At 39.6% G+C, this 16,138-nt stretch overlaps 1 protein-coding gene across 2 annotated transcripts in view; it reads right to left on the bottom strand.

The window, feature by feature from the left end:
• Tex10 (testis expressed 10) overlaps positions 1–14,151 on the bottom strand; it is a 39,226-nt gene extending 25,075 nt beyond the window's left edge. Inside the window, exons 1-5 of one of the 2 annotated variants that reach the window (XM_041667905.1) lie at positions 13,990–14,151; positions 10,843–11,031; positions 9,360–10,072; positions 8,739–8,979; positions 3,733–3,845 (exon numbers count right to left, since the gene is read on the bottom strand). In XM_041667905.1, coding sequence (XP_041523839.1) covers positions 3,733–3,845; positions 8,739–8,979; positions 9,360–10,072; positions 10,843–11,022 — 1,247 coding nt within the window. In that variant the 5' untranslated portion in view covers positions 11,023–11,031; positions 13,990–14,151. Of the gene's footprint in view, positions 1–3,732; positions 3,846–8,738; positions 8,980–9,359; positions 10,073–10,528; positions 10,609–10,842; positions 11,032–13,989 lie in introns of those variants that run through there. The other variant, XM_041667906.1, reaches the window with a different exon arrangement.
• Positions 14,152–16,138: the final 1,987 nt, after the last annotated feature.

Raw genomic sequence — 16,138 nt, 5'->3', positions numbered from 1 at the left:
TAAAACCATTCTTCAGAAATGGAGAAATGGTTCAGAGGGTAAGAATATTTGCTGGGTAAGAACCCATGTATAGATCCAAGTATGTAATGGAACAACTGCCTGTAACCCCAGTATTGTGATTAAGAAGAGCAAGACCACTGGGGCTTGCTGACCACCATCTACCTCCACATTCGTTTAGAGACCCTACCATGGCCTTAAGTATCTGCTTAAGATCTTTAAATATGTTAACAGCTAGAGTCAGACTTGGATTTGATAGACAATATCATAAAAATGAACCAACTGAACCCATGAATTTGAGGAGAACATGGTAGAAAATAAGGTAGAGCATGACCTCTTTTTTTTTTTTTTTTTTTGGATTTTTCGAGCCAGGGTTTCTCACAGAGATCCGCCCGTCTCTGCCTCCCGAGTGCTGGGATTAAAGGCGCGTGCAACCACCACCGCCCGGCTAGAGCATGACCTCTTGAACTGCCTCAAGATCACATACCTTCACACACACATATGTAGATATAGCACACATACACAACCTCAAAATCGAGAAATGGTACTTTTATTAAAAAAAATTAAAAAAAAAAGAGGGAGAGAAGGGAGAGGAGAGAGAGAGAAAAGAGAGAGAGGGCTCAGAGATTAAGAGCACTGGTTGCTATTCCAGAGAACCTGGGTTCAATTCTCAGCATCCACATGGTGGCTTACAACAACCTCTAACTCCAGCCCCGGGGGACACAACACCCTCTCCTGCCCTGTGGGCACTGAATGTACATGGTACATAGATAAATGTGCAGGCAAAACACCCATTCACATAAAAATACATATATTATTCTAAAAGATCCCAGATATAATAACAGAAACTTTAAAAACAAACAAAAAGCTAGAAAATTTAAGCTTCAAATTTGGAAGATACCCAAAATGCCAATTTTTAGTTGAAAGCACAAATTTAATCATTAGCAATTAATGTCCTTTGTTCTCTTCAAATTCATAGGTTCATTTGGTTCATCTTTATGAAATTATCTGCCAAATTCAAGTCTAAATATAGCCTTGAACATATTCCAAGATCCTAAGTAGAAAAGACCACGAACACAGAATCCTACATTATTGTTTTTCACTTTTATAAAGTTTACTTTATAAAAAGGCTAAAATAATAAACTGTAAAAAGAAATGATATCATTACAGACAAGACCACACAGGATGACATCACACAGGAGAGCAAGCAATTTAAAACCCATGAATTGAGGGCTAAAAGATGTTCAGTGGTTAGGAACACCGGAGTTGGTCTCCAGTACATGGTTGCTCACAACCCTCTGAACCAGTTCTTAGGAATCTGATACCCTCTTCTGATCACCATGGGTCATGACACACACATGCACACACTACTTACATGTAAGCAAAATACTCATATGCACAAAATAAGCCTTTTTAAAGGGTTATTTTAAAGTCTGTTTCTTTCTGAAACTCTACATTTAATATTTCCAACTGCACTTAATAGAAATAATGAATGGACTACAGGCAAGCAGGACTATTGAACATGTAATAAATCTTTAATAAGTAGCCCCTTCTGCTGTTTCAGATGATATGGAAGGATTATGTGTGAGGTGTTATGTATGGTGTGAGCATGTCTACAGGTACCCACACATATGTGCACATGGAGGCCCAAAGTCAACATCAAGTGTCTTTCCTTGATGGTCCTCTAGTATGTTTTCTGTTTTTTGTTTTTTAATTGATTATAGTGTGGATGTGTGTGGGCATATAGATGCCACACTGGTGAAGGTCAGGGGACAACTTGGAGGAGCCTAGTCTCACCTACCGGTTAGGTTCCAGGGATCTAACTTAGGCAGCCAGGCAAGTGCCTTTTCCCACTGAGCCATCTCTGTCTGGGTCCTATACCTTTCTTTTGGGAGCAGGATCTTTCACTGAACCTAAAACCTCATGGAATCAGCTCCAACTAGACCCTGACATACTTGCTTAGGATTTACAATCACATCATTAAGAAAACAAAGAATGTACCCTAAAATACTTTTTCTCTATACCCTGAAAGACCTGGATAAATCCAGACCCCTCTAACAGGAAGAGCAAAAATTCTAGGATTAGCCGGTTCAGTGACTCTGTTTCAGTAACTAGCTGAAGATAAAGTTAGATTGTAATCTTGAGAATAATCTTGAGAAACAGGGAGTTACCTTACCCCCTTGTGATTATCACTGGTATTTTCAGAATTTTCAATGATCACTAGTATTTTCGGAATTTTCCAATGATGCCCTCCCTACACCCTTTGGATTACTGGGCTGTGGCTTCTTCCTTTAAATACCCCTTTTCCCAGCTACTTGGAGTCGAACTCCTCCCCTGTGTGGGTTATGAGTTTCGGCCCCAGTGCACTGGTTCCTGTCATGTCAAATAAACCTCGTGTGATTGCAGCAAGGATGGTGCTTGTGAGTTACTGGGCGGGGGGGGGGGGGGGGGGTTGTGTTATCCCGAGACTTGAGTGAGAGTCTCCCTACACTGGGGGTCTTTCACCTGCTCAAAGAGCCTCAGTGTTTCTCCACCCGCTCTCTGCCTTTGATATATTTAAGAATGTTTGGACAGATCTTAAGTTCCCTTTCAAGCGTTTGCTCATTTGGGGCAATTACAATTTTACTATTCCAGCTTGTATGAACTTGTCAAGTTTTATTACATAACCTATTTTCACATACATCTGTTCTCATCTAAAGTAGAGACTTTAAATATTTTCTAGTCTTAATTATTTTTCAACTCCACCCTTTCTGATTTTCTTTAGGATAATACAAGTTTCATTGTGGGGGCCCACAGATGTGAGCCTGCTCCACCTTAACTAAAAGTCAGAGAGTTTGAGCTTATTCTTGTTCTTTCAAAGCTGTTGATTAGAGGTGTGGCTACAAACAAGAGATCCTAACCTAGGGTGTGGTTACTTAATGTTTTGGACATTAAGATGGCCCACAGAGGTGGAGCCGCTCCAACCTGACCAAAAGTCAGAATTCAAACCTATTCCTGCTCCTTCATTTTAAAATGGGAGTGGCTGCCTACGCTTGGTCTAGGGTGTATTCACTGCCTATCCTGACCAAAACATCAAAATGCGTAACTCAGGAAATAGTGACTTAATGTCTCAAGTATTGAAGCAATAACTGCTCTGGTTGTCCTTTGTGTCATGTTAAAGCAGTCTTTGCTTTCTTCCCCCCTTTTTGTATTGGGGTATATAAGCAGAAGGAAAATAAACGCAAGGGGATTCAGTATTCACTGAGTTGCCCTCCCGGTACTATCCTATGTCTCTGTATCTCTTTTTTTATCTCTGTCTATCCTACCTAACATTTCTAATCCACATGCCCATACCCTGGAACATATGAACCTGTCAAGGTTGGAACCAACAGACGTCACCAATGTGTGGCTTACAAGATTTCATTATCGGTGTCCTGATGTACATATGAGAACAAATAGATGGACTTTAATAACCTATCTGCCTCAGCAATTTTTATTCAATTCCTATTTATGAAACCTGACATGCCTATGGCAAAATCTATACCGACTTATAAAAACAGGGCAGACTGCTAGTCCTAAAGCTTACAGTAATTGTTCAAGATATGTTCAAGATAAGCCTTCCTTTGCTAGTTTTCATTTTCATAAAGATTCTGATACAAATGTCTCACAGTATTTAAAGTTGCAAGTTATAGTTATTCTTTAATAATTATAGGACACAAAGCATTTTAATCCCAGAGTAGAAAACAATTGCAATACCTTTTATTTGTCTCTTTCTTTCGTTGCTTGGTTATTTCTTTTAAGGCATATGGAAAATGGCTCATAAAATGATGTTTGAAGTCAGTAAGATAATTCTTTCGAAGCCATGATTCCTATTGAAATAAAGGTTAAGATTAGAAAATACACAAGACAAAATAAAAACTAAAACTTAGGCAGAAATTGACAATCTCAATACCTATTAAAGTTCCATCATGAGACTACTTCTGCTAATGCTGTAGTACATACATAAAATTTTACAGAGCAGCCACTTTTATACACAATTAAATGAGATTTAAGAATTCCCAATTTTAATCATTAATTTAATATTTCCTAAGTATGTCCTCTATGCTCTTTACATAAGACCATTCCCCCAGACACTGTTTCTACTCTTTGATTAAGTTACATTTTCAAATACCTTATTATCTTCAGAGTACTTCCTGAACTCTGTGTTCCCCACCACCTGTTTCCAATATATGTTTTTAACATCCTACTTCACCGTCTTTATTCCTAGTATTGGCATTCCATACCATTTACCACTGATGCTACCAGAAGGTATGCAGCATTAACAAGAACCTTATCAATAATGTTTACACCCTTGTCTTCCAATTTCAGAACAGCAGGGCAGTACTCAAGACTTCTGAAATGGTAGAATTATTCCTTATGTATGCTATCTAATACAGCAGTCATCTCTCTCATTGAGCTATCAGGTACTTTTACAGCTAGTGTTCATCCACAAGTGCCAAGAGCAAACTGAGGAATATGTGCTGTATAGAGTATGCATGCTTATGAAGAGCCAGAGATCTATCTCAAGTGTTGTTCCTCAGGAGCTATTTTTGTGTTTTGAAACAGGTATCTCATTGGCCTGGAGCTCACCAAATAGGCTAGGATGATCTTTACTGCCCCAGCAATGGGATTCTAAATGCATGTGTCACCATGTCCAGCATTTACATAGGCGCGGATATAAAACTCAGATCACCATATCTGAGCAGCAAGCACTTTATCCACTGAGCTCTTTCTCCAGTCCTGGAATTATTTTTAAGACCAGTTTTACTACATAGCCCAGGCTGGTCTAGAATTTGAAATCTTCCTGCCTTCATCTCTTGAATGCTGGTTGAGACGGCTAATTTTTAAGTCAACTTAACACAACCTGTAGTCATCTAAGAGGAAACCTCAATTTAAAAAAAATGTCTCTATAAGGTCAGGCTATAGGCAAGCTGGCAGGACATTTTAACTAGTGATTGATATGGGAGAGTCCAGCCCATTGTGGATGGTGCCACCCTTGAGCAGGTGGCCCTGAGTTCTATTAAGAAAGCAGGTTTTTAGCAAGACATAAGAAGCAAGCCAGGAAGCAGTACTCCTCCATGGCTTCTACATCAGTTCCAGCCTCCAAGCCTCTATCCTGTTTGAGTTCCTATCCTGAATTCCTCCAATGAACAGTTAGAACTGTAAGCACAATAAACCCCTTTTCCCTAAATTGCTTTTGGTGGTTGTATTTTATCAGAACAATAAATACCCTCAGACACTGGGACTACAAGCATATTCCACCATACCTGGTTTGAATTTAAATTGTAATGAACTTAAGCAAATACATATATGGAAAAAAGAGAAAAAAAGAAAAGAATGGTTGTTTGGTTGCAAATTCTAATTTTTATAGAATAACAATGATAAAACAAAACAGAATTAAAGCAAGCATTAAGATACAAATCTAAGATATAAAACATTTGTAGTGATTATAACAGTTCCTGGCACTATCAATGCAGGACCCTAAAAGGAAAAATGTAATGTTAAATTATGTTCTCATTTGCATTCTTAGAACTAGGTATGCATTAAAGACATACACATGAGAAATGAGCAACTCCGGTAAGGACTCACTTTCTTAATCACTACACTATGATGTACTGTATCTTGAAATTTCTTTTGGAACAAAGGCCAAAATTTCAAATTATTTTTTAAAATATTTGAACACAAATGAAATTTCTCAATTGTGTTGTAAATACTAGCAAACCAAATTGCTGTGGGATATATGTTTATACTGTGTGAAGATGTGTCTATGTCTTGCCTTACCTACCTAAGGCACCTGATTGGTTTAATAACAAGATGAATGGCCAATAGCTAGGCAGGAAAGAATAGGCGGGACTTCTGGGCAAAGAGAGGAACTCATGGTTTTATATTAAAATAAAAAAGAATCTGGCCCAGCAGAAGACACCAGGAAGACACTAAGGAAGTCAGTTATACAGAATGGAGGATGGGTAACAAGTCATGAGGCAAAATGTAGATTAATAGAAACTGGTTAATTTAAATTATAAGAGCTAGTTAGAAACAAGCCTAAACTAAGGTCAAGCTTTTTAATAAATTTCTGTGTCATTACTGGGAAGTTGGCAGTCACAAAAAGAAAGTGTGACAAGACCAACTATACAAAATGCATGAAAAGGTTCCAGCAGTCCTAACAATCAGCACTCCTAAGACTACATTTACCCCAGACATCGATTCAGCAATAGAAAAATCTAACTTACAAAAATAAAAAAATTAAAATTCAATCCATGTCTATGATTTGTACTCAAAGGAATGTCATTTCCTTTTTCCTAAAGATTAGCCATGATTCAGGTCACCTAACATTCTATTATTCTACCAGTGAAGTAAGAAGGGTAGGAACAGTGCAGGTGGTAAAACACATTTAAATTCCTGTTGATGTCACTATGCAGATAAAATTTTATCCTTGCTTAGAATAGTTCTTTCTTACCAAATTATTAGTGTAATATAGCAAGGTGTTTTTATATATGTGACTATGCATATCAATGTACATATTATTCAAATATAAATTCACGGGGCTGGAGAGATGGCTCAGTGGTGAAGCATTAACTGCTCTTCCAGAGGTCGTGAGTTCAATTCCCAGCAACCACATGGTGGCTCACAACCATCTATAATGAGATATGGCACTCTTCTGGTGTTTGGGCATACATGGAGGCAAAATGTTGTATACACAATAAATAAATCTTTAAAAAATAAATAAATGAGTTAGAGAGATGGTTCAGTGGTTAAAAACCTGGATTTAATTCATGGGAGCTTACAACCACCTGGAACTTCAGTTACAGGGATCCAAAGCCCTCTCCACACTTATGCAGGTATCAGGCAAATGCTTATACACATAAAATTAAAACTAACATTAGAGAGGAAGCAAAGAGCAGTAGTCATTTTTAACCACTGAACCATCTCTCTGACCCTATTCATATCAGTTTTATACAATATCTCATTCAACAGTCTATAGACTTAAAACCTTAAAAGATTCCCATATAAATGAAATGCTACTAGACAGTCCTGTAATGATAAAAGCTATATAAAGCATATTATTTTAAATGTCCATTAAATTTCAAGACTGGAAACTAGCACAATTAGTGAATTTACAAAAGTATTCAAAATGAAAAAATACTAGCCCATATTAAATATCATAATTTCTATTTTTCTCAAGTCTTTTAGATAAAAACCATGACTTGGTGAGTTTTATCCTAATAAACCCATTTTAAATTGAAATGCATTTTAATAGAACTAATTAACAATCAAAATTTGGCCTTGTCTACCTTAAATATATTCAGTATTCTTATATTATTACCCTATGGTTTAACAAAGGCTGTCTTCCAGTGAAGCAGTATGTAGTCACAGATTGTATTCAACAACATAAATGTGAAAAACATCACTGTGCAGATGAGTTTTAATACCATTCTAAATCAAAAAATTTCAAGTCGTATCACTTTAAATCAAGAATTGCTATAGATCCATTAAAATTACAAATACAGACTTTTCTAAGCTCTATACAATACTGTGCGCCCATACCACAAATTGCCATAATAACCAAGCTTTGCTTTCCCAGTGTAACGCACTATACTCTTTTCATTTTATTCAGTTATGTTTTTCTCTGCTCCCCTCCCAGCCTCTCCCCTCCTCATGCACTATACTCTTAACCCATTAGTTTGTTGCTAACATGTACAGTGTCTTGCTCATAGGACAAGTATAATCAATAAGATGTTATCCTAGTTGTAAAAGCAATTTTAAAACATTCCTGCAGATACTGATGGACTAGCAATAACAGAACAGGCCCTTTAAGCACATCTTAGCACAAATATATAATGCTTTTCAAAAACTCTATCCTTAGTTTTACCTTACACAGCAGAAAGGCTCATCCTAATCTTTAGCTCAAAATAAAAAGACTAAAATGAAAACAAAAGACATACCTCCTCAGTGTTGCATATATATAGGTAACTTTAAAAGGCATTCATATGGGTCTAGCCAAGTCTCTGCAAGAGCTCTTCTGTAGAAGAGATGCCTCATGCTTTAAAGCAGTGCCTGTGAGGACTAGCACGGTAACTTAGCACACTTGATCTCACAGCGCTGTTCCCCCGTACCAGCACTACACACATACAGCGTACTCCATTACCATCACCATGACTTCGGTGCAGCCTTCTACTGCTGCATCTGATAACACAACCAAAGCACCTACATAACACTTAAGCAACTTTTCAATCCCATAAGCAACACTGGCTTTGTTTTTTATTTTTTTCAGAGACAGAGTCTCACTATGTAGTCCCAGCTGGCCTGGACCTCACCATGTAGACAAGGTTGTCCTCGAACTCAAAAGATCTGCCTCCCCCTACCTCCTTATCTGGTCTATGAGCAACACATTTTAATATTACTATGAAATCACTTCTAATAAAACCAAATACAAATGAGAAAATTGTTACACATTTCAATGAAATTAATTATATCCAGCTAATAACCTCAAAAAAATTTGTTATACACTTCAATGAAAAATATTGAAATCTAGATAAGAACTTCGTAGAATATTTTAATTTATACTTTTATGCAAAAAAAATTAAAAAAAGGAAACAAGTTTACAATTAAACTGTGGGTAATCTTTGGAGAACCCATATTCAATCTGTAATGAGCTGATCTCTAATCTCAACTATGATAAAAGGCATTACTGATGAAATAATAAAGAACCCATTAGTTCTCACCAACGTATGGGTTTCATCCTGCTGCTTTGAGAGTTTCCACAGCAGGGAAATGACATTCAGGACTTGCTGCATAACCTGTAGAGGCTCTCGCTCTACACCATTTCCAACAGAAGCAGCTAGCCGTGGAGGCGAAGCTTCAACCCAGCACTCAATTAACAATGGGATTATTATCTCAATGAATCCTTTCAGATTTTCAGTGGATGACAGGTCTTCATCCATAGCACCTACAGTTCCCACGTACCTAAAAGAGAAAGGTTAAGAATGAAAAAAGTTAATGATTTCATAATGTGTTGTCCACTGCTTAATTTAAATATAAAATACAGTAAAATGAGGCACCATTAACTATCAGTTACATTGATCAAAACTGGTAAGAAAAACAAAATACTAAAACAGCAAAGCCATCAGACATTTTTAAGTTTTACTTCTAATTAGGCTTTGGCTACAAATGAAAACATACTTTTAAATGACTCCTGCCATTGGGAGTCATCTAATAACTCATCATGAATAACTACATGAAATTATGAAAGACAAGGATTATGTCTTCCCACCATTAGCCATTAATGGTCAGTAGTTAAAATTTAATATAGGAAAACTGAGTGTGGACATAACTGAAATCCTTACCGTAGCCTGAACTGTGAACTGACATTTGGCTGTGAACCCCCATTTTCATAAACCTGGATCTGTTGCTGGTCGCTGGCATGATCCTTCCAGTTGATAAAAATGGAGTTGCTAGAGGCATGGGGAGTTTCTTTTTGTTCCTGAAGTCCTTCACTTTCTCTCAACCTACTGGATCCATCTGCCAAGGCCTGAAGGAATTTACTGAGTCTCACTAAGACTTTCAGCCTCCACTGCTGAGAAGTGACTCTCCGATTAGGATTTACAGAAAGTATCCAGGACTGGGATCTGTCTCTATTTACCAGTCCTTTGGACAGCTGCTGATGAGAAATGAGTTCTACAAAATTCTTAAGCAATATACTGCTACGGCCAGTAATGAGAGCTGGGTAATGTTCCAGCAGAATGTCCAAAACTTTTAAAGAGTCCTCCTGAATTCCTTCAGTAATGTGAGTCATGGCACTAGAGAGATGGGCACTTACCAAAGGAAAAAATGGAGAAATATGTTCAGTTCGTATTTTGGGGGCCAGGAATTGAAGAAGCTGAACTGCTGCTAACCGTACATTAGCATCTCTATCTGTAAACACAGCAGTCACTTCACTGACTATGTTTGAAAGGTGTGCATCAATTATAAATGGGTACTGAGACAAAAGGTCTTTGAGTCCAAGAAGAGCACCCTGTTTAACACCAGGATTATAGTGATGCATCTGAGACAGCAAATCCTAGGAAGAAAAGGCAGATTTTAGGTGTGGACATTACTAGGCACGGCTTTAATGGAAACACATCAACTAAAACTAGTTAAGCTGAATTCCCTGTGCAAAGTATCAGTCTGTGTTTTTAAATGTTGATTAGCTTTTATTAAGATCAGAAACACTCAACATTTACTGCAGACCTACTAGGTTCCAAACATTCTAATTATCCTTTCCAAACTTAACAAAATCTTCCTGCACACTTTCACAGGGTGTGTTTTATTCAGAGGATAATACTTGGTAATTTTATACTCCCAAGACATCCCTCATAATACATATATAGATAATTCCAAAATCTTATGAAATCTGAAGCACAGCACCGTTCTGGTACCATGCACTCCACAAAAGAGACACTTACTCTATATTAAAAACTAGGTAATGAGCTACCTGCTACGATTAGTTCAAAAACAACTACCCACAAGATCTTACCTTAAGGTCAGCTGTAAGAATTGGAAAACCATCCATCAAGAACTTAACAAAAATGAATTAAATGTAAGAACTAATTCCAGGTGACATATATCCAAAAAAAAAAAAAGTTTCCCATGGGGCAATCACTACAGACTTAGTTTAGCAAAACTTTCTGAAGTAGGAAAGACACAATTGCAAGGTCAGACATTGGTAACCCAAATCTCATCTAACAATACACCATACAGCTAAGGCAAATCATTTACTTTAAGAGATTAAATTTTACAAAAAAAAAAAAATAACATTCGAATGATGTAAAAGAACAATTTTCATATTACCTTTATGTTAAGTTTCCTGTTGTTGGTGGGAAGTGTCCTGTCCTCTTTAAGCTGCTCAGGCAAATGTATTGCCTTTGTCTTAAAGTTTGTAGGTGTAGCATTTTCTAGCTTAGGCTTCTTTTTACCAACTTTGAGCTTTACTTTCTGAAAATCATCTTGTCGTTTCCTTTTTTTGGTCATTCTTGAGTGCTGTCAGAGAATGGAAACGAGATTAAACAAGGATAAGCAATAAAAAAATAAAAACGTTTGAACACCTCAAACATCACCATGAATCATGGCCATGAATAAAGATGCCAAAGAATCAAAATGTACAAAGGACAAAACCACTAAAACATGCAAAAATCAGTTTGGTATAGAAATGTTAAAACTGAGTCATTAACCAAAGAGAAGAACCTTGTTAAAGAACTTTCGCAAGGTTTTCTGAGTCGCATAAATTGCCAAAGTGCTGAACAGAAACCTAAACAGGTTTTTCTGTTGGAATGCAACATAGTATATATCTGTTAGGTAACAGATAAAAAAATGACTTAATGCAGTAATTAGGAAGTTTCATGGATCAAAAGCTGGATACTACAAACAAACAAACAAACAAAAACCAGAACCCTGACTGGCAAAAAGAGGAATGAACAGCCCATGAGCAATGAAAGCCAGGGAAAGCTAAGGAGTAGGGCATTGGCCTGGTGAGGACAGAAGCGAATGCACAAGCACTGTCAACATCAGGCAAAATTCAGGTTAGTCACCACAAAAGACAGTAGCTACCCTCTACTCCACCCTTCAACACTACAAAAGGAAGTGCAATGTAAAAGGAATAAGGAAAAGACTAGCTAGGCCACTGGTGTAATAACAGGCATAACCAGATCACCTTGCACCATTTCCCTTCCTCTCCAATCCTTCAACTTCCATTCCAATCTTGTTTACCCGCTCTTTGATCTACATGCTTAATACCCATTCCTAAGTCACTAGCTTTTAAAAGTCCTTATTTCTACCCTAGAGTACTCAACAGTTTTCTCACTGGTAAGTGCTTGTCTCTAGTGCCTCCTCTTTGACCCCCTGACCATGGTCACCAGATAGCTTTCTAAACACAGATGTGACAAGAGAGAGCTTTCGATTTTTCTTATTCTTTTATTTATTTATTATTTATTAAAGATTTCTGCCTCCTCCCTGCCTCCCATTTCCCTCTCCCTCCCCCAATCAAGTCCCCTTCTTACCATGACATACCTGGTAGGCACTACCATGGTCCCAACAACCCTCTCTGGCTTTATCTTCCCATAAATGAACTTCAAATAAAAAAATAATAACTACTTGCATCTGGAACCAGCTCAGCTCTTCTTGAAGCTTTTCACATGCTTCAAAAATAATGAATTTTGTCTTCCACTGCACACCTACTTGAGCACCTCTGCAATAAATAAAACTACTTCTGGTCTAACATAATTACCTCATGTCATAAAGTAACGCTGCTATACACAAAGGTAAAAATAAATCAAAGTTTTTAGTGCTTAAAAGAAGGAATGAATGAATTCAACTATGACATCATATTCAAACTATGACATCATATTCATATGTGGGCTTTCACTATAAGGCCCATTAAGTAGAGGTTGCCTACAGAGGTTAGGAGCTGATTTGAAAGGGAGCACAGTGCATGTATGTACCTGTGCCGCGTTAGACTGAGGCAGGAAGGTTGCTTGACCGTAGGAACCTGAAAAGTCTGGGCAACAGCAAAATCCCATCTCAGTTTTTGAATCAGTATGATTCTTGTCCAAACTGGCAATTTTTAGTGTGCCCCACTGTGTCTATAAGGCGACATACAGTTCTTATCGAACACGATCAAATAAGCAAATGCCTTGTTTATGCTTACCACACTCAGAGCTGTAATCACGACAGTTAAAATCCATACGGTTCAAGCACAGCATGCATGTGTTGCATAGTCTCAGGAAAAACACATACCAGCCATTCAAGCCTCACAAACCGAGAAGGCACCAGTATTCATCTAGCCACTTTTAATACAAAACTGACTTTTATCTATTAAACAAGCACAGGCTGTAAGCTTTTCTTACAATTTTATCAGCTGGGTTTCCAGAGATCAAAGTAAACGGTACTCAACGCTGAGAAAAACCGACCCTGGGATATCTCACATCATCCTCTGGACAATCTTACTCTACGTCACGCTTCTTTCTGCATAAAGATGTCAAATTATGCCACATTATCCCTCATTTAAACTCGATTTAGTGCATCTGCTAGGAAAATTATGAGGGCTAACAGCTCTTCGCTGACTTGTAAATCTCTACAAATATTTACAAAGCCACACAGGCCAAGTTTTTTCCACTAGGAACTTTTACAGCTCCAGCAGGAGCAGCTATGCTTTTCATTGAAAGATTTTTCATAGCCCAGGAAATCAAATAGCACTAGGCTAGAACACTTTCACAGCAGCGAGTACAAGAAAGCAACTCCGGCCTCCGGGCATGGGCTCTTCAGGATCACCTTTTGTAGTAAGCTCCGACTGCCTGGAAACTCGGGCACAGACATACACGATTTCTGCAGGTCAGTCTCGGAGCTAACCTGAGCGGAGGAAGATTGCAACTTAAGCAAACTCGACCGCGTTTGCTCTGCGGCCCCCTCACTACCGTTTCTCATTTCCAACTCCTCCCGCCATCCAAAGGAAGGGGAAGAAAAAACCCAAGGGGAAAGCAAGCATGCAGCAGTTGGCCTACGGTTTCTTTCCTCTCCAATCCCTTGAGTCTAAAGAGCTCCTTCCAATTCGAGGGGCCAGAAATCGAGGGTCCCGACAGGGTGGCGGAGAGGGGCGCAGCGATTAGATCCGCCCCCTCCAGCTTTCGAGCTTGCACACCAAAAATGAAAACCCCGTTTCTATTCTTTTTTATCTCTTTCTTCAAAGGAAACCAAGGTTCCTGCACCGCAGAGAACGTCGAATGGAGCCTCTCGCCCGAGCCCCACACGCCGGCCTAACACTTGCCGAGCCCCGGGCCGGCCCACGGCCGCTCGAAGCGCTCCGGAAGTCTCTGGCCCGGCTCACACGGTCGCGGAGGACAGAGGGGACCCTGGCCACCCGCCCCGCCGCCTCGGCCGCCTTGGTCCTCCCCACCGCCTGGGCCGTGCCGGGGAGGCCGGGCAGGACTGGTGGATGCCACTGACCTGAAAGCCCGGACCGATCCGGACCGCGGAGACAAGGCGGAGAGAGCGTCAGTACCGAGCCCCACGGGACCACGCCGCGCACCGCCGGCCGTAGGCTTTTCGCTCGCTCCCAGAGCGTGTTTTCAAATCGCCTCGTCCTCACGCGGCCGCGTCTCCTTCCGCCGCCCGGAAGTAGGGCCTCCCCCCCGCCCTTACTCGCCGCGCTCACGTGATCTCAGGCTACAGCCGCGCGCAGCCGGAGGGCGGGTCCACGTTAGCACGCCACGCCCCATCGAAGAGGGGCTGCGCCTGAAGCGTGGGGCGTGAGTCCAGCAAGTTCACTAAGGGCTTCCAGCATCTCCTCGGTTGGAAGATGTTGGCTTCAGTTCTTCAGAACTGGAGCTACATCCAGAGAAAAGTATAGACGGAACATAATTGAGGAAGGAAAAGTTTCTGGGAAGGGTAACCTGGGCTAAAGCAAAGCCGATAAAAGCTTAGAAGGTTACAAAGTATACATAGCTGGAAACCTTAGAACAGGATTTTTCCTGGTGCAACATTTTCAGCAACAATTAACGACTACTTACTCAAAGTAGGTGGGCTTAGAGAATCTGAGACATTAAAAAGTCTACAGGGATGAAGAAAGAACCTTTGAAAACAAGACTCCCCGAAGACTGACTTAATCGTGTGTAAGAAAAAACATACAGGCCGGGCGGTGGTGGCGCATGCCTTTAATCCCAGCACTCGGGAGGCAGAGGCAGGCGGATCTCTGTGAGTTCGAGGCCAGCCTGGTCTACAAGAGCTAGTTCCAGGACAGGAACCAAAAGCTACGGAGAAACCCTGTCTCAAAAAAAAAAAAAAAAAAACATACAGATAGTGTTAGTCTCGATTCAAGTAGATCTTCTCTGCTTCGTGTAGATAAGACCTACTAAAACTTATACCTTATATTGAGCCTCCATAGACTAGGTAGGGATAAAGAAATAATAGCTGAATTTAGGAGACCCAAGCTCCAAAATTAAGACCATGCCTACTCTGTGATAATGGATAAAGAATAAATGCCAAGGGCCTGGCTGCTCTTCCATAGGACTGGGGTTCAGTTCCCAGCACCCACAAAGCAGTTCCAGGGCTTCTAATGCCCTTACATAGACATACATGCAGGCAAAACACCATTCAACATAAAAATAAATTATTTAAAAATAAAGAAAAATTAGAAAAGAATAAGTCCCAAAGGCCCACGATCTGCCATGGGAGTCACTGACATCATATGGTATGTAAAACTATAAAACCAGAAAAAAGCAGAAAGGCTTGTTCCCGTCTAGACATGTCCCCTGAACTTGGGGATGATGCCAGCTTATCCAGAACGTCCTTGAACTTCGCAGTATATATCTTTCTCAAGGTCAACATGGTTCAAATGCCAGCTCCTGACATCCCTCCTGAAATCTTTTCCTGCAGCCTCTTCATCTTAAATAGCAATTCTATTCTTCCAGCTACCCATACCAAAACCTACATGGTTTGGTGCTGGTTTCTATCACCTACCACATCTGGCTTCTAATCCACTAGGAGAGCCTGTCGACTTTGACTTCTGTTATTTACCACCATCTCCCTGGTGGTCTTCAAGGTCCACACCACCTCCTTGATCAGGGCAAAGAGCCAGGAACACAATTCTCTTCCGTCTTTAATTGCCATACCCCATACAATCCTGCATCTTCAGAACAGCTCTGAGCACGTTCTTGGGTAGGTAGAATTAACATAGTAAAAATGACAATCTTACCAAAAGCAATCTACCAATTCAATGCAATGCCCATCAAAATCCCAGTAAAATTCTTTACAAACCTTGAAAGAACAATACTCAACTTCATATAGAAAAACAGCCTGTGTCAATGCACAGATAAATAAAAATGAGTTAATTTAAGATTTAAGAGTTAGTTAATAGGAAGACGAAGGTAATAGGCCAAACAGTGCTATAATTAGCATAGTTTCTGCGTGATACATGATTATTTGGGTCTGGGAAGCCGGGAAACGAAAGAGCACTCTCTGACTGCAACATTTATATACAGTTCCAAACTTCTCAGGATGATTGTATGGTTTAGGTGTTATACAGCACTATATGGCTTATTGCTAGGAGCCGTTAAGTAACTTAACCATGTCACACAGCTAATTTCTGACATCACTA

This window comes from Microtus oregoni, unplaced genomic scaffold (genome assembly GCF_018167655.1).
Source record: "Microtus oregoni isolate MIOR12 unplaced genomic scaffold, Mior012 000017F_ref0000208, whole genome shotgun sequence".
NCBI lineage: Eukaryota > Metazoa > Chordata > Mammalia > Rodentia > Cricetidae > Microtus > Microtus oregoni.
This window is presented reverse-complemented; position numbering and strand designations above follow the sequence as displayed.